The sequence below is a fragment of the Tursiops truncatus genome, chromosome 6 (assembly GCF_011762595.2).
Source record: "Tursiops truncatus isolate mTurTru1 chromosome 6, mTurTru1.mat.Y, whole genome shotgun sequence".
NCBI lineage: Eukaryota > Metazoa > Chordata > Mammalia > Artiodactyla > Delphinidae > Tursiops > Tursiops truncatus.
The window spans coordinates 108,559,236-108,581,347 of record NC_047039.1 but is presented as its reverse complement, the minus strand read 5'-3'; the positions used below and the strand labels follow the sequence as shown (position 1 = coordinate 108,581,347).

The 22,112-nt window shown below is 47.1% G+C and overlaps 1 protein-coding gene across 3 annotated transcripts in view; it reads right to left on the bottom strand.

Moving 5' to 3' along the window:
- NUP188 (nucleoporin 188) overlaps window positions 1-22,112 on the bottom strand; it is a 45,036-nt gene that overhangs the window by 1,107 nt on the left and 21,817 nt on the right. Inside the window, exons 12-40 of one of the 3 annotated variants that reach the window (XM_019949245.3) lie at window positions 21,954-22,043; window positions 19,533-19,598; window positions 18,429-18,548; window positions 17,735-17,861; window positions 16,119-16,271; window positions 15,792-15,918; window positions 15,497-15,584; window positions 15,326-15,402; window positions 14,513-14,627; window positions 13,237-13,357; window positions 13,052-13,118; window positions 12,264-12,392; window positions 11,817-11,956; window positions 10,572-10,678; window positions 9,341-9,547; window positions 9,052-9,221; window positions 8,470-8,539; window positions 7,996-8,063; window positions 7,370-7,565; window positions 5,074-5,151; window positions 4,672-4,757; window positions 4,284-4,429; window positions 3,885-4,066; window positions 2,404-2,604; window positions 2,162-2,254; window positions 1,641-1,799; window positions 1,155-1,292; window positions 432-506; window positions 120-344 (exon numbers count right to left, since the gene is read on the bottom strand). In XM_019949245.3, the coding sequence (XP_019804804.2) occupies window positions 120-344; window positions 432-506; window positions 1,155-1,292; window positions 1,641-1,799; window positions 2,162-2,254; window positions 2,404-2,604; window positions 3,885-4,066; window positions 4,284-4,429; window positions 4,672-4,757; window positions 5,074-5,151; window positions 7,370-7,565; window positions 7,996-8,063; window positions 8,470-8,539; window positions 9,052-9,221; window positions 9,341-9,547; window positions 10,572-10,678; window positions 11,817-11,956; window positions 12,264-12,392; window positions 13,052-13,118; window positions 13,237-13,357; window positions 14,513-14,627; window positions 15,326-15,402; window positions 15,497-15,584; window positions 15,792-15,918; window positions 16,119-16,271; window positions 17,735-17,861; window positions 18,429-18,548; window positions 19,533-19,598; window positions 21,954-22,043 (3,621 nt within the window). The remainder of the gene's footprint in view (window positions 1-119; window positions 345-431; window positions 507-1,154; window positions 1,293-1,640; window positions 1,800-2,161; window positions 2,255-2,403; window positions 2,605-3,884; window positions 4,067-4,283; window positions 4,430-4,671; window positions 4,758-5,073; window positions 5,152-7,369; window positions 7,566-7,995; window positions 8,064-8,469; window positions 8,540-9,051; window positions 9,222-9,340; window positions 9,548-10,571; window positions 10,679-11,816; window positions 11,957-12,263; window positions 12,393-13,051; window positions 13,119-13,236; window positions 13,358-14,512; window positions 14,628-15,325; window positions 15,403-15,496; window positions 15,585-15,791; window positions 15,919-16,118; window positions 16,272-17,734; window positions 17,862-18,428; window positions 18,549-19,532; window positions 19,599-21,953; window positions 22,044-22,112) is intronic. The other 2 variants (XM_019949247.3, XM_019949246.3) reach the window with 2 other exon arrangements.

Here is a 22,112-nt window from a genome sequence, read left to right as displayed (position 1 = left end):
GCAAGGCAAGACGAGAGCGATGTAGGGCCCCAGAGGGCCCAGGCAGCTCTTGGTGCAGAGCAGGGCACAGCAGAGCCTTCACGGCTCCACTGGAGGCGGGTGGCACAGGTGGCTGGTACCTGATCCAGCAGGATCTGGCACACGTCGGGGGTGAAGTGGCGCAGGGCCGCCAGGGTCCTGCTGAGGATCTTGAGGAGCCCGTACTGGACGGTGTGCAAGGCCCGCTGCTCTGAGGCCTCTGTGTCAGGAGTGGGCTGCTTGGAGGAGGAGCAGGAGGGGGCAGCTGTGGGTGGCCGCTGAGCTCGGGGGGCGACAGCCGAGGGGATGCCCTCCCCGTTTTTGTTCTGGGGAGGAGACAAGAGATGGCTGGAGCCCACGGAAGCCAGGGGTGAGGCGGTCCAGGCAGCAGCCGCGGACAAGGGCTCAGTTACCTGCAGGTAGTGCTGCAGCATCTTGCGGCTGTGCAGGAGGGAGGTACAGGCCTGGCACAGGTAGCCCAGGTTTACCTGCAGCAAACCCAGGGGAGGGGTGAGGGGGAGCCTCGAGGCAGCAGCCCAACCAACTAGACCGACCATGCAGGTCTCTATGGTAACAACGTACTTCTCCGGCCCCCTGAGCCCCTCCCTACATTCTCTAGCTCAAAATCTCACGCCACCAAGCACGCTCGACTGCAAACTGTGGGTCAACAGATGCCTGGACCGTTTCCCTGGGACCCAGCTAGATGCCAAGCACAGTATGAGGTCCTAAGTAAATAAGTAAGATGGGGATAATTTTCCCATCTTACAGAAGAAGAAAAAGGCTTAGAGAGAGGTGAAGTAACTTCGCCAAGCTCACACAACCAGCAAATGACAGGCCTGTCTGACTCCAGAGCCTGTGTTCTTTCCCTGCCCCCCTCTTCGGCTGGCTCCCAAGTCCTGTTCTAAGGGATGCGAACCAAGGTCGATCCCACAGAGCCCAACTTCTCAACCTATGAGGCTGCCCTGTCCTGTGGAGGGAAAATTCGGCTCCAGAGGGGAGCAGTGTGAAACCAAACCCTGTGATACCTAAAGAAAAAGCCCACATTCCAGGAACAGGCCTGCGATTCACTGCCTGCCCCGCCCCATCCCCTCCGAGCATTTCCCCAGACCCTTCAAGAAGCAGGTCTGAGGCCCCACCTGGACGTCCCGCATAAGCTGAGGCAGGTGGAAGTGCCACTCCTTCCTGAAGCTGGAGAGCTGCAAGAGGAAGCCCACGGTGTGGTCCGCCTCCTCCAGGCACGCCAGACTCTGCACCGTCCTCACCGCATTGAGGCACTGGGAGGGGGGACACGGGGAAGGATGGGGTGACTCAGGGACCTACCACGCCTGCTCCCGCCCTCCCGCAGGGAGGAGAGGTCCTGGGTCCACATACGCTGAGGGGGCAGCGTTAACAGGGGGCTGGACGAAGCGGTTTCTGACTAAGAGGTTTCTGTCTGAGCGGATCCCAGACCATTCCCCTCCCTCAGCAGGGCAGCCACACTGCTCGGCCTGTCAGCCAACAGTCCTCACGGCATCTCAGAAGCGGGAGCACTGGCACCGCTCAACTGCCAAGCCTCAGACCCGAACAGTCCAGACGCCCCTGAACCCCAAGCCCCGACCCCAAGGATCCCAGCGGCCCCTCACCTGTAAGGCCCGCTCCTGGTGAACCCCCACGAAGTCCAGGGCCTCGGTCAGGAAGTTGTAGCGCAGGGTTTTGAGGAGCCGCTCCATCAGGGACATGGACAGGCGGTAGACACCCGGCCAAGAGGGGGCGTCCAGCGACTTCCGAGAGGTGCCGGGCGTCTGAGACACAAACAACAGACAGAATCACGACAGCGCCGAGGAACCCAGCTGACAGGTAGAGCGGGGCCTCCTTGCAGCCCAGCAGCTGAGGCAGCCTGGCTGGTCGGAATAGAAAAGCTCCTGGAATGGACAGCAGCAGGGCCAGACGGGGTCCGAAGGCAGCAGTTACAGGAATCTAGATTCTAGACCCGCGTCCAGCACTAACTAACTGTGTGAGCTTCTCTTGCTAGAGGTCAGTCTGGGGGCAGGGAGGATTCTGCACCATCAGTGCATTAACTAGGCCACTAAAGAGAGCAACTTCTGGGGCAAGTGAAAGCACCAAGGGGGGCTGGGGGAGGCAGTGGCAGGCCACTGGCACTCACCTGCACTGTCCCATTGGTGCTGAGCTGGTACACACTCAGGAGGGGCAAACAAATGCTCTGGGTGATGCCGGCTCCAGCCACTGCTGTGGCCCCCTGGGAGGGAAAGATGCAGAATGAGATGGAAGCTGTCACCGCAGCCGCCCCACCCAAGGGCAGGTGGAGGTCTTGGGCTGGGAGACTCACAGGCAGCATCAGAACCCACCCAGCATAAGCAAAGAGGCTCCCGCGGGCTTGCCTCCTACCTGCTGGGTGCGAGCCAGGGTAAGGAGCAGGTGCAGCGCGGCCTCAGTGAAATGCAGGTTCTGCTTCATGCGAAGGCTCACCTCCAAGGTGGTGAAGAGGGTCGGCAGGAGGGGGAGCCTGCGGGTCACCTGCAGCCACGAGTCGCCATCCTCGTCCACCTCACACAGCTCCTTGGCCAGATGCAGGCCCAGGACACACACCTGCTGAGGCCCAGGGGCAAAGATGGGTGAAAGGGAAGGAGGCAGTGCAGGGGGAGGAGGAGGGGAGGAAGAGGACGGACTGCCCCCAGTCACCCCCGCTCCGAGTGAGCCGGCTGAGACAGGACTCCAGCGCCCTCCCCACCACCCGAAACTGCCATCAAGCCGTGTCAGCGCTCCTCCCCATCCCCCCGCCCGAGCCCGCGGCTGCGTGGAGTCAAAGTGGCCTCCCCTCTAGCTGCACATTTGCAGTCACCTACTAAATGGGCCTTCATTCTCTCTGGATCCTCTCTACTCCATTCTTCATCCCAGTGGCTCTTCACACTTACTGTTGACCACGAGCCACCCAAAGTAATAATACAGTTTATACTGCGCTCCAGTATAGGCATACTTACATGTTTTCATTAAACCTACCCTTATCTCCTGCAAAGCACAGATATTTTCGTTTATGTTTTATTCAACTTCGTTTAAAAAATGCTGGTTGTGGGGCTTCCCTGGTGGCGCAGTGGTTCAGAGTCCGCCTGCTGATGCAGGGGACATGGGTTCATGCCCCGGTCCGGGAAGATCCCACATGCCGCAGAGCGGCTGGGCCTGTGAGCCATGGCCGCTGAGACCGCGCATCCGGAGCCTGTGCTCCGCAACGGGAGAGGGCACAGCAGCGAGAGGCCCGCGTACCGCAAAAAAAAAAAAAAATGCTGGTTGTAACCAAATGAGCTCAGGACCCATTTATAGGTCCTGACCCACAGTTTGAAAAAGTGTTCCATACTACATCCAGCACACTTTCTAAAGTACAAATCTCATGTTTCCTCTCCCTTGCTTAAAATCCTTAAATCGTTTCCTATTTCACTTAGGAGCCAGACCAAAGACCCTGACAAGGCTGCTGGTCATCTAGCCCCCAGCTCTCCAGGCCTCACTTCATCTTGGCTCACGCCAGATGACTGTTACCCACAGCTCAGTACACGCTGTCCTTGCTGCCTGAAGCTCCCCTGCTCCCGTGGCCTGCACGGCTCTCTACCAGTTCTTTAAGTCACTGCTGAAAGGGCACTTTCTTTCTGAGTCCCTAGATGATGTGAGAACTCCATGCTGCACATTCTCCCTGTTTCACCCCTGCAGGACTTTCCACAATGGAATTCTGACACATCTCTGCACAGTCTGATTTATTAACTTTCCCCATCAGGCTGTGACTGTCTTGGTCACTAATCAGCCCCAGGGCCTGGCACAGACGAGGCAGCAGTTCATATCTGTGGATGCGTGTGGGAAGGACAGACAGGGTGCCCCCTCACCCCATCCCGCTGGTCCTTGTGCCGGGGCCGGGAGCAGTCGTCAGTTTCCATGCTGTCCTTGTCCTCTGTGGCACTGCCTGATGCCAGACTGTGGCGGGTCTGGTCGAAGAGTGCAATCACCTCTTCTTGGAGGGTCTCACAGACGTTCAGCACCAGCTGGGAGTACTGGGGGATGTCGCTCACTGCAAAGCAAACGGGAGGGGATGCTGTCATGCTCACCAAGGCATCTGTCCCATGGGAGGGGAGGAGAAAAAGAGTTTTCCTGAAGATAAGAGTTCCGAGACCAAAAACTCAAGCCTCACAGGAGAAACATCTGGCTCTGAAGTGGAGGAAGCCCTGTCCAGGCTGGCTGGCACAGGGGCCAGGAGACCGCTCCACCGGCTCCTCTCTGCCCCTCACCTCTCATCTCCTTCATCTGCAGCACCGTGATGAACGCTGAGAACACCTTGGCCTTGGTCTTCTCCATGAGTTGCTGGTCTGCCTGCAGCACTCCCTCCAGGATCTCTGTCAAGGGTCTGAGGATTTCATCCACAGAACCTAACTCACTAGAAGCAACGTGGAGAGGAGAGGGCGGGGAGAACACACCTCAGAGAAAGGCCACACACTGCCCTGCTCCCCCTCAGGATGCCTGTGGAGCAGTGAGCCTCACATCAGGTGTCTGCCTGAGTCCCGTTCCCCACGAGGGGAGCCCAGCCCATTTCACACCCACTTCCTCCCCTTCGGGAAGGGTAAGGCAAGCATCACTAAAGAGGATGGGACAGGCCGCCCCTCCTGTCACAGGGCTCACCTCTTCCACTGCCGGAGAAGAATAAGCAGCAGAGTGCACATCATGGAGCCCAGGCGGAGGCAGTTCACGGAGGCGGGGACTAGGAGCTGAGGGGAGACGGCACACAGTTAACGTCAGGCTTCCTGTGAGCTGACGAGGCTGGAAGATGTGAGCTCCGTCCGCAGGCACGTTCGGCCTCAGGCCTTTCTTTCCCAGCAGCAAGCTCACAGGGGTGGGTCACGGGGAAGAGGCCAGGGGTTGGCACGGCAGCAGCAGGCCTCTGCCTCCCACTGCAGCCTCGGGCCTCCCAGGCCGCTTGAGCCCTTTGACCTGACCACTCTTGCGGCTGCAGGCTGCGAGCAGCTATTTGACCTCGGAGACCTTCTCCCTGGGAGGAATGGGAAATCTCCCAGACACACTTACTAACGCCTTGGTCCCATCGAGCACGTCAAGAAAGAGCTGGCGACGCACTGCAGAGTCGGTCAGGTGCATTATCTCCGCCTGCAAAGGAACAGGAAAAAAACGTCTGGAAAATTTCCCAGACTCTAAAAGCCAAGAAAGGTGGGGTCCTCACCGACTCTCTGTTTAAAATGGGGCTTGAGGGCCCTGCTGTTTCTTTGTCCACCTTAGTCATGGTCAGAACCAAGCCCAGGTTCACCTCCTCCCCCTGATGACATCCTTCCTCTGCTCAGACCCTTCAAGGCTTCCCAGTGGAACCCATCTAGAAACACAAACTCCTCTACAAGGCCTGGGAGCCCCTTAGGATCTGGTCCACCTGATTTTGGTATCATCCCCGTCGTGCTCACTCGCCTACAGCCCTACAGGCCTCCTTCCTCCTCCGTGAACACACCAAGCTCTTCCCACTTCTGGACCCTTGCATCTGTGACTCTGACTGCCTAGAGCACCCTCTGGAAGGTTCCTCACACACTCAGGCCTCAGTGTGGACAGCACCTCCTCAGAGAGGGCCTCCCGACCACTCCTATCCTCCTTTAGCAGTCGCTACCATAGCATCTTCTTTTATATATAGATATTTAAAATTTTATTTATTTATTTTTGTCTGCGTTGGGTCTTCGTTGCTGCATACGGGCTTTTTTCTCTAGTTGTGGTGAGCGGGGCTACTCTTCCTTGCGGTGTGCAGGCTTCTCATTGAGGTGGCTTCTCTTTTTTTTTTTTTTTTTTTTTTTTTCAGTACGCGGGCCTCTCACTGCTGTGGCCTCTCCCGCCGCAGAGCACAGGCTCCAGACGCGCAGGCCCAGCGGCCATGGCCCACGGGCCCAGCCGCTCCGCGGCACGTGGGATCCTCCTGGACCGGGGCACAAACCCGTGTCCCCTGCATCGGCAGGCGGACTCCCAACCACTGTGCCACCTGGGAAGCCCGAGGTGGCTTCTCTTGATGCGGAGCACGGGCTCTAGGTGCACGGGCTTCAGTAGTTGTGGCTCGTGGGCTCTAGAGTGCAGTCTCGGTAGTTGTGGCGCACGGGCTTAGTTGCTCCGCAGCATGTGGGAGCTTCCCGGACTGGGGCTCAAACTTGTGTCCCCTGCATTGGCAGGCGGATTCTTAACCACTGCGCCACCACGGAAGCCCTACCACAGCGTCTTTCAAGTGAACTACCACAATCCCAAACTATATTTCTTTGTAAATTTGTTCACAATTTGCCTCTCTCATGGATCAAAGACTGTATTTGCCTTATTCACTGCTGCATCCCGGTGCCTGGCACACAGTAAGCATTCCATTACTATCCATTAAATGAATGAATGATCAATATCCTGGACTAAACCAGATAGGTTTCCTAGGGGAAAAGAGGATGGTGAGATTTTCAGAGCTGCAATTCAAGAACTGCTGCCCAGGTAGGACCTAAAAGGCAGGTGACACACAAATTACTGCCTGGGGAATCAATCATTCCCCCAAGATGGCTGAGCCTTTTAGTGTGTCTACAGTCTCAGGGGTCCAAAACCACTCTGCCACAGCCAAGCTCCAAGGCTGTGGGCAGTCTGGCACTAAGGAACAAGTCATGGAAGATGTAAGAGTGTGCCTGGAACAAAGGGCATCTATTAAGCTGAAGTTAGTAATGAAATCAAGATAGTAATCTGGATTCCCTAAGGCAAAATAGGTCAATATCAAGTCCTTACTCCACAGCATGGCATTGTCAAAGAGCACGCGCCAAGGAAAAATGCAAATTCTTCCCAAACGTTAACTCTCTCTCTAAAAACCAATGCTCTGTAGACACACGTTGCAGAGACAATGGCCTCTGTTCTTTTTCTAAGAAGCCCAGGAAATGCCGTTTCTAGAACCAAGGAAAACCAACTGTTCCCTAGAGAGGGTGCTGCTGCAGCCGTTGTAGCTACCTGCTGACTAGTCAACAAATATGTACTTAGCGTCCACAGGGCACACAGCATGAGAAGGCCAACTATCCACGTGCACAAGAGGTGGATGAATGAAGGGAGCCCCTGGACCTATCCAGGGCTGCAAAGGTGGCTATAGGAGGGTTTCATGAATGTCTGAAGGGATTTAAAATGACTTCTCTGCACTTTCTTTAAGGGTCTCTTGTTTGCTCCAAAGCCCTCAAACACCCCATATTTGGCACAGAACCTGTTACATTTTAGCTCTCAGAGAAAAATCCTGATTCATTCTTTATCCCAAGGGGCTGTATCTGCTAGGCATCCCAGCATATCGTTGCTAGGATACCAAAGTGAAAACCACACCCCAGGAGGTTCTTACGTGACTGGTGGCGATGATGAGAAACATCCTCCAGGCGGAGACCAGCATCTGATACTCTACCAGGGAGGTGCAGCTGCTGCCCTCTGTGTCAGCCGTGTGACCTGCCAAGGACTTGACATACCCTGACCAGTAGGCAAAGCGTTTCTCGCTGGAAAATTTCTCGAGTGTATCTTTTAAAGACTGGTCTAATGAGCCCCTATGGTGCCGAGAAAAACAAAACCTACAGTTAGGTTTTAAAAGCAGATGGGAATGTGATGGGCACAGACCGTTGCTGAGGCAGAGAAAACCACCTCACATGGGCTTAAAAGCAGACAGCTCCCAATCAGCTCTGATGTGTGGGGCTCACACTTCTTGCTCAGCATAACGGATTAGGCTGAGGCCTTTTCTAGGATTCCTCCTCCATAAAATCCCAAGCACATGGAGTTTGCTTCACAATAACTCTTTCTGACAATCATAAATGCCATCAATGGACTGACCAGGGACACAGACCAGTGGCCCTCCATAAATGGCTCCAAACCAGCTCTCTCCTCTGCCTTGGCTCATACAGCCGTGCCCTCAGCCGTAGACTACCATGGTCCCCCCGCCACAAACCTCTAATTAAAATCTCAAAAGGGGAAAGGACTCACTTAACTACATAGTATATCTCCAAGCAAATTATCTTCATGATTAGGGCACAGGTTTCCAGGATGCTGGGCTGTGGAGGGGGAGAGCAGAGAATCATGAGAACCTCTCCCCTGGTGCCCCGCCCTCCCACAAGGAAACAGAGCAGGGACCCGACACTAGAAAACGAGAAAGCACATTCCCTGTCGAATGTGAGTGGGCATCTAACTAGCAAGAGCAGAAGCATCAGGTCCACAGTGTCTCCAAGTGAGCAGAGACCACAGAGCCAGCAACACAGAGCAGGGCATGCCGCTCTCCTTCCCAGTGCAAGACAGCAAAGGAAGAGGAGGCAAGCACTTCTGTGAGAGAGAAGTTTCTAGTGAAGAAAACATTCTGGTTGTTTAATTAGGGGAGGAGTCACTTTCCACAGCTCAGTCTCACAGCCCAGCCTTGACTCCCAGGGACTTTCAGTCACTGTCCCTCCCTCCACCACTGCTCACCTCGGATGTTTCTGAGGGAGGAGAAAGGGTACCAAATAGTGGACTGGTTAAATTCTCCCAGAACTTGGGTCTAAAAAGAAAATACGTGTTGGCAATCACATGTTCTCTTACCCGGTCCCTTCTCCTCTCTCCACCTCCCCTTGGTGGTTACTTCCCCACATTTTATCGCTCCCACAACCCTAACATCTGCTGCCTGGGCCGCTTGCTCCTACATAAACATCAAGGGTTCCATGGACAAAACAGGCTCCAAGAGAAGAGCGTGCTCCATTCAGTCCAATGGCTTGAGTGAGCCACTCTCATCTGAATCTACCGTTTCTCACGAACAATGGTTTTGGGGGGTTGGCAGAAGGCAGAAATGCAAAAGGTGGAAACTCTAAGGTAAACACATCAGAGTAAAGGTTACACCTGCTGGTGGCAGCTTTAAAAAGAGAATAAACTCCCACACACCGACCCAAGCACTAAGCACTTTTATGCATGTGCCCAGGGACCTGTCACAACAAATCTCTCAGAATGACTGTTACCCCATCTTACAGACAAGGACATGAGCTCTGGAGGTTAAGTAACTCCTGGAGACAGACTCACTTGGTTCTGAGGACCAGCATGGCACTGTCCCGACGGTCCTGCCACAGGGCATGCAGAAAGGCAATGGCTGCACGGTGCAGCAGCGGTGGGCACCAGTAGCGATCCTGCTGCTGGGAATCAATCAGCTCCAGCACCACATGGAGACAGCTCCACACCCCAAGGCTGAATTCCTGCAAGAGGGGCAGGTGAGAGTTCAGCCCCACAGCTTCTGCCATCAACTGGACCCGCAGAGTCCAGCACCCACCTCCCAGGGAGCCATCTCCCAGCTTCATCCCAGGTGCAGGCTCACCTTGGAGCCATCACTGCCATCCTTCACCTCCAGATTCAGAAACAGTTCAATGAGGCCTGGCTGCGTCTCTACGGCAACTGTGAGGAATTCCAGAATCATGACTTTGATGCGCATGTCCTCAATCTTGCTCTGCAGTCGGGTCAGGAAGGCATCGCGGATGGCAGCCGCATCATTGCCCAGGCAGGCATATACTGACATTGGGGCCACCTGGTGGAGACCGGGACACACAGGCTTAGAGCTCTACCTCCAGAGAAACCTCAACAGACTCCTGAAGAAAGGTGCTGAACAACTCTCGGAAAATGCCAGAAAGGGAAACATTCAGATGGATAGCTCTGGGTCAAAAGAGACATCATTCCAAACTACAGCAAAAGATGCCCAACGATTCCCAGAAGAAATAATAACCAACATAAAAAGATGCATAACCTCTCTCATGGTTAAATAAATGCAAAGTTAAAAAAAAGATATTGATTTGTCTATTAGATTAGCAAAGATTAAAAAACTGATGAAGCCACTGTGGCAAGGATACAAGACTTGGGTTTTAGGAGCATAAACTGTTACAATCCTTTTTGGAGGGTAATTTCAAAATTTCTAATAAAAATTAAAATGCCCATTGATATCTAATTTTTAGGAACTGTAAACAAAAGTTTACAGAGTTCTATGGATAAGAATGTTCACTACAGCACTGTTTAACACTAAGACAGAAAACAGTCCAAATAAATTAGGAGGCATCCATTCTATGGCATGCCATGCAAGCATTAGAAAATGAAGTAGCTCCAAATGTGCCCACACGGCAAGACTGCAGGATATCGTGTTAAGTGAAGAAAGCTGGACACAAAACAGTATGTATCATGGAATTCTGCTTTTGGAAAGAACAAAAGCTCACACCAAACATCCCTTAATATATAAGCACAGATAAAAAAAAATCTGGAGAAATGAGTACCAACCTGCTCATAGGAATTCTTGGAATGAGGAGATCATAGGGTACCTTAACTTTCTATGTTACATTTATCTGTAACATTTAAATAAACATTTTTAAATGAATTTGTATGTCTTTTATAAACGGGGGAAAAAAACACCTCTCATAAAACACAATTTGCGTGCGTGTGTGTGTGTCTTTATGGCTACATCACTTTAAAAGTCCAAGTTAGCTACTTCTCTTGGGAGAAAGCAAGAGTGGTCTCAAGCACAAAGTCAGTTTTCTGGGGCTTTGACTTGTTAGGTGGGATCCTACCGTGGCCAGACGTTTCAGTAGCTGGATGGCAAGACGTGGCAAAGCAGGGTCATGTTTGTGGTAGATGTATTTGGCAAGAACAGCAATAAGGTTGTTCCCATGGGCACCTGAAGAAGTACAGGAAACAGTTTAGACACCAAAGCATGCCTGATTCAAGCTCTTAAGAGAGCCTTCTGTTCAAAAAGGCTCATATATTTGAGGGAATTTACTCTCAAGTACTTGGAGGGCCAGAGCAAATCTAGGTGGCTGTATCATCCTCTTTTTTCAGTAGCCAAGGGGACAGGCAGGATTGGGGGTAAACAGCTCAATCCAATTCATTAAGAGCAGAAAAAGAGGGACTTCCCTGGCGGCGCAGTGGTTAAGAATCCGCCTGCCAATGCAGGGTACACACGTTCAAGCCCTGGTCCAGGAAGATCCCACATGCTGCGGAGCAACTAAGCCTGTGTGTCACAACTACTGAGCCTGCGCTCTAGAGCCTGTGAGCCACAACTACTGACGCCCACGTGCCTAGAGCCCACGCTCCGCAACAAGAGAAGCCACCTCAGTGAGAAGTCCGCGCACTGCACAAAGACCGAACGCAGCCAAAAATAAAAAAAAAATAGATTAAATAAATTTAAAAAAAAAGAGCAGAAAAGATACATTTTTAAGAAAACAGCATGTTAACAAATAGGTTAGGAAAACCTAACCACATTAAAGCATCACATTAAAGCATGACACTGAAATGCTAAAAGTCCCAAAATGATACAGCTCGAAAAAGGTCAGAGACATTACCCAAACGCCTACTTGAAAACGAGGAAACTGGGTCCCAAAGAGATTAAATGAGTAGTTTAAGGTCAAAGAGTAATAACAGTCAATACTAAACAGGTACCAGGTTTTACAAGTAGTAATTTAATCTTCATTATAATCTCATAAGGTAGATACTGCTATTATCCCCACTTCATAGACGAGAAATCTGAAGTAGAGTTGTTTAATTACGTGCCCAAGGTCAAAGCTGGTTGAAGTCAGAATTTGAACCTAGACAGTCTAACTTTGAACATGTGTTCTTTACTATTATTCTGTCATCAATAGGAGGAAGAGATGAAGTATGATACAGTCTTCTTATTTCTAAGTCCAGGATGGGAACTGGTGATCACTCCCAAATTTCCTCAAAGAGTTCCATCAGAAAATATTGTTGACCTCTAAAAACACAGCCTGAAGTATGTACTTATGGGCAGAAATGCTGCTGAGTGGAAGAAAATTACCTACCATGTTGTGTGAGAGCCTGTTCCAGGGGGGATACCACATTAGAAGGAGGTTTCAGCCGAATAACATTGTTGGTGACGGAAAATGCCAGTTTCACCGTCTTGATCAGCAGCTGGCCCTGCCCCTGGCCCTCTGCCCCATCACTAGGGTGCCAAATGGAAACCAAAGTTGATTCAGACAATATGACTTCATTCGCAATACATGTGCTCTCATGAATTAGATTCCAACAATAATCCCAGAGTTCAACAGCTTCTTTTAGAGGCCCCAGTCCAAACTAGGAGAGAGGAGGAGCAATCAACTCCCTTTGCTATGTGCCAGTCTACAGAGCAGCCACTAGGTTATACAAAGGCTATGCCCTAGGAAGAACAAGGTTGTCTTTCTAATGCTAAAGTTCGTACAACATGCAGGCACAATAAAGATAAATGGGGGAAGGTGGCAAGGGAGGCCCACCTGCGGGGCTGAGCAGCCATCACCATGTCGATAGTGTCCACGCCAATGCCCATGATATTGATCACAGTCTGTCCTGCTTCCGTATAGGCCAGGCTGCAGATGCAGAGAGACTGCAGACTGGGGGTATGACTGGAAGACAGACATGTTCTGAGTTACCGGGGAGCTGCCAAATTTACTACTGGAAGGAAAGGGTATTGTCCAAACCTAAACAATTGGACATTAGTGATACAGATCAGCTCTCGCTGCCAGAGGAAGCCACTCTGATTCCTTTCCTTAAATAGACCCTGAGAAACAATCTAAATGTCCATCAATTAATGGATATGCTTACTGAAATGAATCATTATTAAGCCATACAATGGAATGCATGGAACCATTAACACAAGACAGATCTATATGCAGTGGCACAGAAATAAAAGGTACAGAGTTAGTACAAGCAGAGGAAAAAACCTAGAAGATACACATTAACTTGTTAATAGTCCTATTTCCCTATGAACATGCATAATTTTTGTAAAGGTCATAAAAAAGGTCTGTGTGTGTGTGTGTGTGTGTGTACAATTTCACTGGGAACAACCTTGTTCCCATTTCATTGGCTCTTCTCTCCTCATAGGGAGAAAGGAGAAACAGCCTGCTGGAAAGCAAGTCAGAACCCAGGAGCACTGAGCTCTGGGCCTAACCAAGTTGAGTACTCTGGAAGAATGAGCTAGCTCTGCACAGCAGAAGCCTGTGTCTTCCCTTGCGGACTGGCAGCATCCGAGAGTAACGAGCTCTAGCAATCACCCGCCTCCTACCTGCTGTGCAGGTCTGTCTCATGACACAGGTTCAGTATTGCATGAATCAGCTCCAGGATCAGGCTACCTGGACTCCAGAAAAGACAGAGGAATGACGCGGCCTTGTGTGATGAACCTTATCCCAAGAGAGAAAAATCCAGGGAACCAGCAATTCCTCCCATCTTCCCTGCCCACGCTTTCCTTACCAATCTGTTCTCTCACTCCGTGGGAGTTGTACCGCCACTTGTGGTAACTCGGCAGCATCTCCTTCAGCACAAACATGACACAGGGCACCAGCCCTTGGCTCTGGGTACTACCAAGCTGCCCCTACAAGAAACCATGCTGTGAAGGTTTATGCCACTTAAAGGTAAGTCATTTTGTCACTAGAGATTTAACTCCAAAAGCATAGGTCCAAATAGGTCCAAAGGAAATCTGGGCAAACCTTGGCCATCAGTGGAAAAAAAAAAAAAGAAACATCAGAATACTCTAGTTCAACTGAATCCAAGTTGTAGGTTTCTCTAGAACAGAGAAAGGGACTAAAAAGACAATTTGACAATGTCACAAAAGGCACCTACAAGAAAGAGAGGGATGAAGGCTAAATCTGAGCAGAAGAGAGGTCTATCTTAAACACAGAGGATATAGGACTGTTGATGATGGAGAATGCCAGTTTCACTGCCGTGATCACCAACCACCCCCAACCTCTACCCCATCACTCGGATATCAGAAAGGAGATCTGACGGTCCAAATTCTTTGTCCTAATATTACTTGTTACCATCAGCTTCCTTATCTTAAAAATGGGGCTTCTTTATATAAACATCAATATCTATATCCCTACCTCTACATAGGATTGTTTCTATCTTTTTAAGCACTCACTGATTGACTGACTCCTGCAGGCAGGAAGTGTGCTGAGTATTTTGCATGTGTGGCCCTCTCAACAACTCCATGAGGCAGAGATATTTATCATCCCAGTTTAGAGAGGTTCTAAGAAATTCAATACTTGCCCAAGGTCATGCAGCTAGTAAGTGGTCAACCTGAAAAGTAAACCTAATTCTGACTCCAAAATCTATGCTACACAAGTATTTTTCAAAGAGAGCTGTGACCCATTAGTGGATTGTGAGATAACTTATTAGAAAACATCTGAGTGCATCTTGCATAATAAAAGTAGTGTTGCACTGTGAAACTCTGCTTTAGAAGTAAACATACAATGTGTATCCTGGGATATAATGTAATGTGTACATATTACCCTGGGCTCTGTCAAAATAGCTTGAGAGTTGCTGCATTATACCATACAGCCTCTGAGTATTAAATAAGTTAACACAGATAAAGCATCTACTACAGAATCTGGCACACAATAAATACTCAATACACAGAAAACTGTCATCACCATAACCTCAGGACAACTGGTCTAGCTGAAAACAAAATGACTACAGTAGCTGGGGGCAGGGAAACTATTTCAGATGCTTCTATCTGATTAGATTTTACCTTGACAAGAGTGGTGATCAAGCGCAGAAAGGCAACAGTGACTCCATACTCGCCCTGGGGCTGTTCACTATTCATCAAGAGGTTTCCATACCCTCCAGCATTCATCCCCTCAGCACTGGGAAATGACAGAGAGGCAGAGGGAAAAAAAGGTTTCAAAAAATTATAATCACAGAGCATTCTTCTTATTATTTAGATGGCTTGGGCATAAAACAGGAAAGCTCTGCAAAGGAATTAATCAAATCTAGGCTATTTAATACCCAGGGTAAGCATTAAAGACTTTATTGATATACAACCTCAAAAGTGAAAAATCAAATAAACATGAGGAAAACACCCTCGTCTTGTAAGCAAAAGAAAGCAAGGAGAGAATGTTCAGGTAGTAAGATGGAGCCTGTGTATTAATAACTGGTCTACCAGGCAAGCTCGAGTGGCCATGAATCAAGGAAAAGTACAGAGTGACTATGGCTTAAAAAGGGGAAGTTGAGCCTCTGGATCCAGAAACCTCTGGACTCTCTAGACTGGAAAGTTAACTCCCACGTACCTAAAGTGAATGAGAAATACCTTTCTCTCTCTGTCTCTCTCTCTCAGGCTTTGAAGACTGTGAACCATCAGTGCTGGCCTAAGAGGAAAGCAGCCTCTGTGCCCCAAGTCCCATCACCTCTTTTGCCTTGCCCCCACTCATTTCCGGTGAGAGGGCTGAACAGACAAGGAGCAAACGGGCAGAGAAGCATCTTTAAAACTAACGAAGCTAGCTTAGATCTGAAATGTATATGGTACGCCCAGGGAATATACTCTAATCCCTAAGACCTGGCTCACCTAATCATCTGACTCATGTTGGAGACCTGGTGGGCCACGAAAGGTAAAAAGCCTGTGTGACGAAGATCAGTCCAGACCTGAGAAGGGAAAAGAAGAGTCAAATGTCCATGTGTCTTCAGGTATACACCAAGCGTGACGTTTTTCGGCTGTTAGGAAGACTTGGTGTCTCACCTTTGCTGGGTTCCGGGCAGCCAGAACGGTCAAGCAATTGACACAAGAAGCAATGACATCCACAGGCCGGGAGATCACGGTTGTTAACCTGGTTGGAGAACAGTGCACTGTACTCAGTAAAATGAATAATACGACTTGTTGCATCCCAAGTATTTTCCAGTTCTCTTCCCAAATCCCTCCTGGCAGCAGGGATGTGAAAACAGGAAAGCCCTCGGCTGGGGATAGATACCACACCAGGGCTGTCCACAGTGGAACATGTGCAGACTTTAGCCCAGCGGAGTTACCAGATACTGACCGCTGCAGCAGCATGTAGATGCGGGACGTGATGGGCAGGAGACAGTCTGCTATCGACAGGTCTGTACTGATGACCTTATGGACCAGATCAATGATGGGTCTGACCCGCTGGCAGTGCTGAATCACATCTGAGGGGGAAGGAAGCTTGTGATCTCAATGAAAACAATTCCTTTAAGATCACTGAGCAGTCTCTGAGACCCAGATGAACAAATTATGCTAATCACAATCTGGAAGGTTCTGAATCTTATCTTGAAATTCTCTATCTTCCAAATCCTCTAAGCATGTCCATTTTTCTTCCCACAGAGATGTCTCCCAAAGCTGACCTCACCTGCAGTGGAAACAACATGAAGCAGCATTTCAATCTCACAGGTGAAGAGGGTCCAGCTGCTATAAGAGTATTCCCAGCGTACCAGGTAGGCCCTATCGTCCAACATTACTTGGCCCACAGTGCCTTGAGGTATGCGAAGGTTGGTCTGACCCCCTAAGGAAGGGAGAGAGAGAAATTAGTCTAATAGGAAGAGGTGACTCCTGTAACAGACAGCAATATTTAATCACTCAGAGATGCATAGTTTCTCTTCCTAGTATCCAACACTGCTACAGCTTTTTCCATTAAAAAGAAAAAGAAAAACAAAACCCCTCTCTTGTCATTGGGGAAGTGACTCTTTCCATGTGTCTGAAAAACAGCTGAGTGCAGAGTGGTTCTCCACTCAAATGATGACTATAGGAAGACCACCTTATGGGACAGTAGGTGCCTGGGTGACTGGGTAAGTCAGTAATGATGCCGAGATTAGGACAGTAAAGCTGTTACTCTTATACACTGCCAGTAGGAAAGGAAATTGCTACAACATTTTTCTACAACTTAATTTGACATTACCATTCAAAACTTTTTATTATTGTTTTTAAATTGTGGTAAAAAATACATAAAATATACCATCTTAACCATTTTTAAGTGTTCAGTCCACTGGCATTAAGTACATTCACATGGTTATGCAACCATCACTACCATCCACCCAAAGAACTGTTTTCATCTTGCAAGACTGAAATTCTATACCCATTAACCAATAATTCTCCATTACCCCATCCCTCAGCCCCTGTGACCACCATTCTCCTTTTGTCTCTGTAAATCTGACTACTCTAAGTACCTCATATGAGTGGAACAGTGTTTGTTCTCTTGGGACTGTCTTATTTCATTTAGCATCGTGCCGTCAAGGTTCACCCTTGTTATAGCATGTGTCAGAATTCCTGTTCTCTTTCAGGCTGAATAATATTCCACATTTTGGCTCTTAGGAAGACTTGATGTCTCACCTATATATACCACATTTTTTAAAAACCGTTTCATCTGTCAGTGGACATGCATTTAAAAATTTTATTGTATATACCCTTTTACCCACAATCCCACTTTGGGGATTCTATATACTAAAAATAAAAGCACTAGTATATAAAGGTATATGTCCCCAAAGCAGCATTGTTTATAGTTGCAAAAACCTGACACAGCCTAAATGTCCTCTGGAAGGGAAAAGATAAAAAATTATGGGACATCAAGAATAATTACATAGTTACTAAAAAGAATGAGTCAGATCCACATATAATAAAATCAGTTTGCAGAATGAATTTTGAAAGAACACAGAATGTGCAAAAGGACACACACCAAACTCTTAACGTTAATCATCTGATGGAGACAGGTCTAAAGAGAGATTAGCTTTTTAAAATGTATCTCTGCATTGTTTCCCTTGTTATAATGAACATGCATTATTTTTGAAGTAAAACAATCTAAAGATGGAAAAAAGTGAGAAACTAACTAATAATTTATTAGCAAATCAACAAGCACAGTGGAGAGGAGAAGGACCTGCTATAAAGGCATGCAAGTGAAGCATTAAAACAGCAGTAAGGTCCACACAGAGACCATGGAAAAGAGACAGCTGAACCAGGGTCTGCCTATCTTACCAAGAGGGTAAAGGAGTTTGGGTGTTTGCCTCCGCCAGAGAGTTCCGTCTTCATGGGAGATCACATCATGGGGCTTGTGCTTATAAAGTTCATTGTAGAAAGACATCTTATCCAAGAAACTATACACCTGCCAACACACAGAAAAAAAAACTCAGCCACACATTTACCAGGGGGACATTTAAGGGGTCTTTCCCATCTGCTTTTCTGCTCTTTCAGCCAGACTGTGTGGTCAGCCAGACTGTGCTGACTCTCAAACTTCTTACAAACCCATCCCTGTGACTCTTCTTAGACTTGCCTCTGCACTCCTTGTCAAATCCTTATTATTCTTTAACACCCAAGTCAAGGCCCCCCTCACTCCACACAGAGTTGCCTCTCCTGAACAGTATGGTCTTTACCACTCAGATGACATTAGTTACATACTACCTGGCTTTATTACTTATTTCTTAGACCCCTTACTCTCTTCCATCTAGATACTAAGGGACTTCACATTTTGTCTCACTCCCAAAATATCTACAATAGGTACTTAATAAAAAGATTTAAATTTAATTTTATAGAACTGATGCACTATCTTTGACATTTTTCATTCAACCTCAGACTAATTCTTGCCATGGCAATGAAATTTCAATGTGGAAAGCAAAAAGGATTCCTAAAAAACATCTCCTACTCTATTTAGGCATCTAACTGAATAACGTACCTTCTTGGCAGTAGACTTCCCTGATACGAGGGCTTGTAGCAATTGCAGGAGTGGGGAGAGGAGATGGGGAAACATTCCACATACACTGTCCAGAATGATCCCAAGACCAGAGGTTGGCTCCTATGATGGAAGAGTAGAAGTCACCGACCTTCACATTATCCACGGATTACCACATCTCTGAACTGCCCAGCAATCATAAGGAAGAGTAAAATTAATCCTTTGCTTTAGGCAGACATCATTCCTCTCTAATAATTTAAGACTTCCACGTTTCCACTGAAAAAGGCTATCAACAACTGATTGAGTCAGGACCTGAGGAGAGACTACTGCTGCCTCCAGTGACCTCTGCCGTCCTCTCCATAGGAAAACACCATTCACCTGTGCATGACCTGTTTCCACTAATGTGAAAAGCACCCACAACATGTCAGCAGATAGCACCAAACACACGAGCAACACATCCTCAACCTGAATATTGCTTCCCACCGGATTCTCCCTGGAACACTGATTCTGTAAGACTGGATAGCATCTCAGGAAAAAGAGGATAAGATATAAAGGCAAATCAGTCAGGCCACAGTTTAAGGGAAAACAGATTTATTCATTAGCTGGACCTTGAGCCTTGAGGCCGTCAATGGTAAGACTAAGTACTGGTGAGAAACTGTTCTCTCCAAAGCCATATTCTTACTCTAAACCTGTTACAATATTCTGAAATCTCTTAAGACACAATTACAATCGCCCAGTGGTACGTTCAGGAGTTAATAGCACTACTGTTGCCTGAGTCTCTCAATGTAAAAAAAGACTTGATGGGTAGGAGAGAGAACACACTGGTTAATAATGTGGACTAGGGACTCAAGTCAGACAGAACTAGATCTTGATCCTGACTGTCTAGCTGTGACTAGCTTGGGCAAATCACTTCACATCTCCGAGCAACACATTTCCTCACACGCAAAATGGTGATGATAATAATACTACCCAATCCATAGATTTTTGTATAGATTATATGAAAAAATAGACTTAAAAGCTTAGTATAAGACCTATCGCAAAGTAAGTGTTTAATAAATTCTTCTGCTACAGAGAATACCGTAGCATGGCTCCCTCTGACATACTTACTGTTCCCCAGAACAGTTCTGGAAGAGAAGGGTCTGCCAGGACTTCACATGCTGTGTCGATTACATCCTGTTGGGGAGGGAAAAAGAAAATGCTTATTTTCCCTAGTTGAACCAGTCCATCTTTTTTTAACTGTTAAAATAAAAACATGAATAATACCTTCATATAGTATGTCAGAAAGAATTCTGGGATTAAAAAGTAAGAGATGGGGCTTCCCTGGTGGCGCAGTGGTTGAGAGTCAGGCTGCCGATGCAGGGGACACGGGTTCGTGCCCCGGTCTGGGAGGATCCCACATGCCGCAGAGCGGCTGGGCCCGTGAGCCATGGCCGCTGAGCCTGCGCGTCTGGAGCCTGTGCTCCGCAACGAGAGAGGCCGCAGCGGTGAGAGGCCCGTGTACCGCATAAAAAAAAAAAAAGTAAGGGATGTAATCTTAATCTGTTGTATGATGTTAGGCAAATTAACCTTTCTGAACTTCAAATTCTAAAATGGTGAAACTATTATCTGCTTCACAGTGTTGTCATAAGGATTAAATGAGATAATGTACGAGAAAATGAACTGTAAAGTTTAAAACGCCATGTAAATGTGAGGTACTACTAGATTCAGCTAAACTATGCTCCTAGAGGTCAAGAATACGCCTTTTTAAATTTTTCATCCCCAGCACCTGGCACAGAGTTTGGCACACACTGGGAATCTAGTGAAGGCTTATGAAATGATTTATTGAAAAAATTCCAAGTACTAGGACACCTGTAACCCCAAAATGTTAACACCAATCCTCCAGGCATATAGTAGGGTCCAAATGTGACCAGAATTTTGGCAAAGGACACAAAGCTTGTTCTATGCTCCTAGAGCTTTGGAAATTGAGTCTTTCAATTAACACCAATTTCTTTTCTCTCCAATGATAAGAAATATTCATTTTCATCAACTTAATCAATTTCTTCAATTTCCAAAATAAGTCACTCATCGTAAATGAATAAAATGACTTAGTTATAAAGAACTCCTCAAATATCATTTCCCACTGAAAGGAACCAGGGCTCCTTGGAGAAATGGCAGATTCCAAGTCTGGGGCAAGAATCTTCTAAGATAATCCTGCAAGATTTTGTCATATCAGAAAGCAACAGAGCTATCAAAATGTGTAAGAGAAATGTCAAACAGATTCAGAAGCTAATCTGAAAAAGCTCTTACTGGCCAAAGATGGGGCAACCTAAGCCTAAGAATACTAACTGTAGAAAAACAACAAACAAAAAAAATAATGAGAAAAGAATAATGACTGCAATGAATTAAAACACAGCTAATACGTTTAAATCCATGAGTTCACAATGCCATGTAAAAAATAAACCTCAGTAGCCAACTTGGGATGCTACTAAGGATGCTAGGGAAAAGTGGTAAATATAGGAAAAGAAGCATGTATAGCACTCTATACCAGAGTATCAAATAGTTAACATGAGAGAATTTCTTTTTTTTAATTGAGAAATAATTGAAAGATAACATTATATTAGTTTCAGGTGCACAAGATAATGATTTGATATTTGTATATATGGTGAAACAAATTTCTTTTCTATAGCAATGCTCCAACCAGTAAACAAAAGAGGAGAGATAGAGTCAGAATAGTGCCATTTTGTAACGCCTAAGGAACTAATGGATCTAGACAATGATGTGTCTTGTGATTACCATAGTGGACAGCACAACTATAGACTAAAAGAAATTTGACAGACTTATCAACCAATAATGTACATATCTTATTTATTTAGATCCTGATACAAACTTATGATAAACTTATGACATTTATAATTAGAAATTTGAACCCTGCCTTGATTATTTGAAGATTTTTTTTTTTAGATATGATAATGGTTGTGAAATTTTACTAAAATATTCATATTTACTAAATGATGTCTGGGATTTGCTTCAAAATAACCAAGGAGGAAAGGGGCAGAAATGAATAAGATCAGCTGTGCATTGATAATTTGGAAGCTGGTGATGGGATCATTAGACAATTTTTGTCTCCTTTGGAATAACTTTGAAATATTTCATTTTAAAAAAATATTGCACAAGAATATTAATTAGCATCCACAGCTGTTTGGGACAGGTGCACTACAGAGTAAAAAAAATAGGTTACAAAACAGTATATACATTGTGATTCCATTTCTAGAGAATTATTGTATTTTTATATTTGGAAGGGAACACATCAAAATGTTAACATATGTTATCCTGCAAGGTGGGATTATAGTTTTTTCTTTTTATCAGCACTTTCTAATTTTTTAATCATTAATATGCATCATTTTTATAATATGATAAGTGGAAAACAACAATAAACAAATCATACTTGAAGTAAATGGGTCTGTGTTATATCAGCTTCAAAGGGGTATCTTAGGAAGATGATTGCAAAGTGGGGCAGTGTAGACAGTCTCATGAAAGCCAGACACTGACCTGCTGATTGCCCAGTGTGTGCAGCTCCAGCGAGGTCAGAACAAAAGAAAGGAGTCCATAGACACACATGCATGCGGTGCTAGTGGTACACTGTAATGACAAAGGAGCCAGTGGGTAATTCTGAGTAACACCACTCTTTTCTAGACTCAGCACAATCCC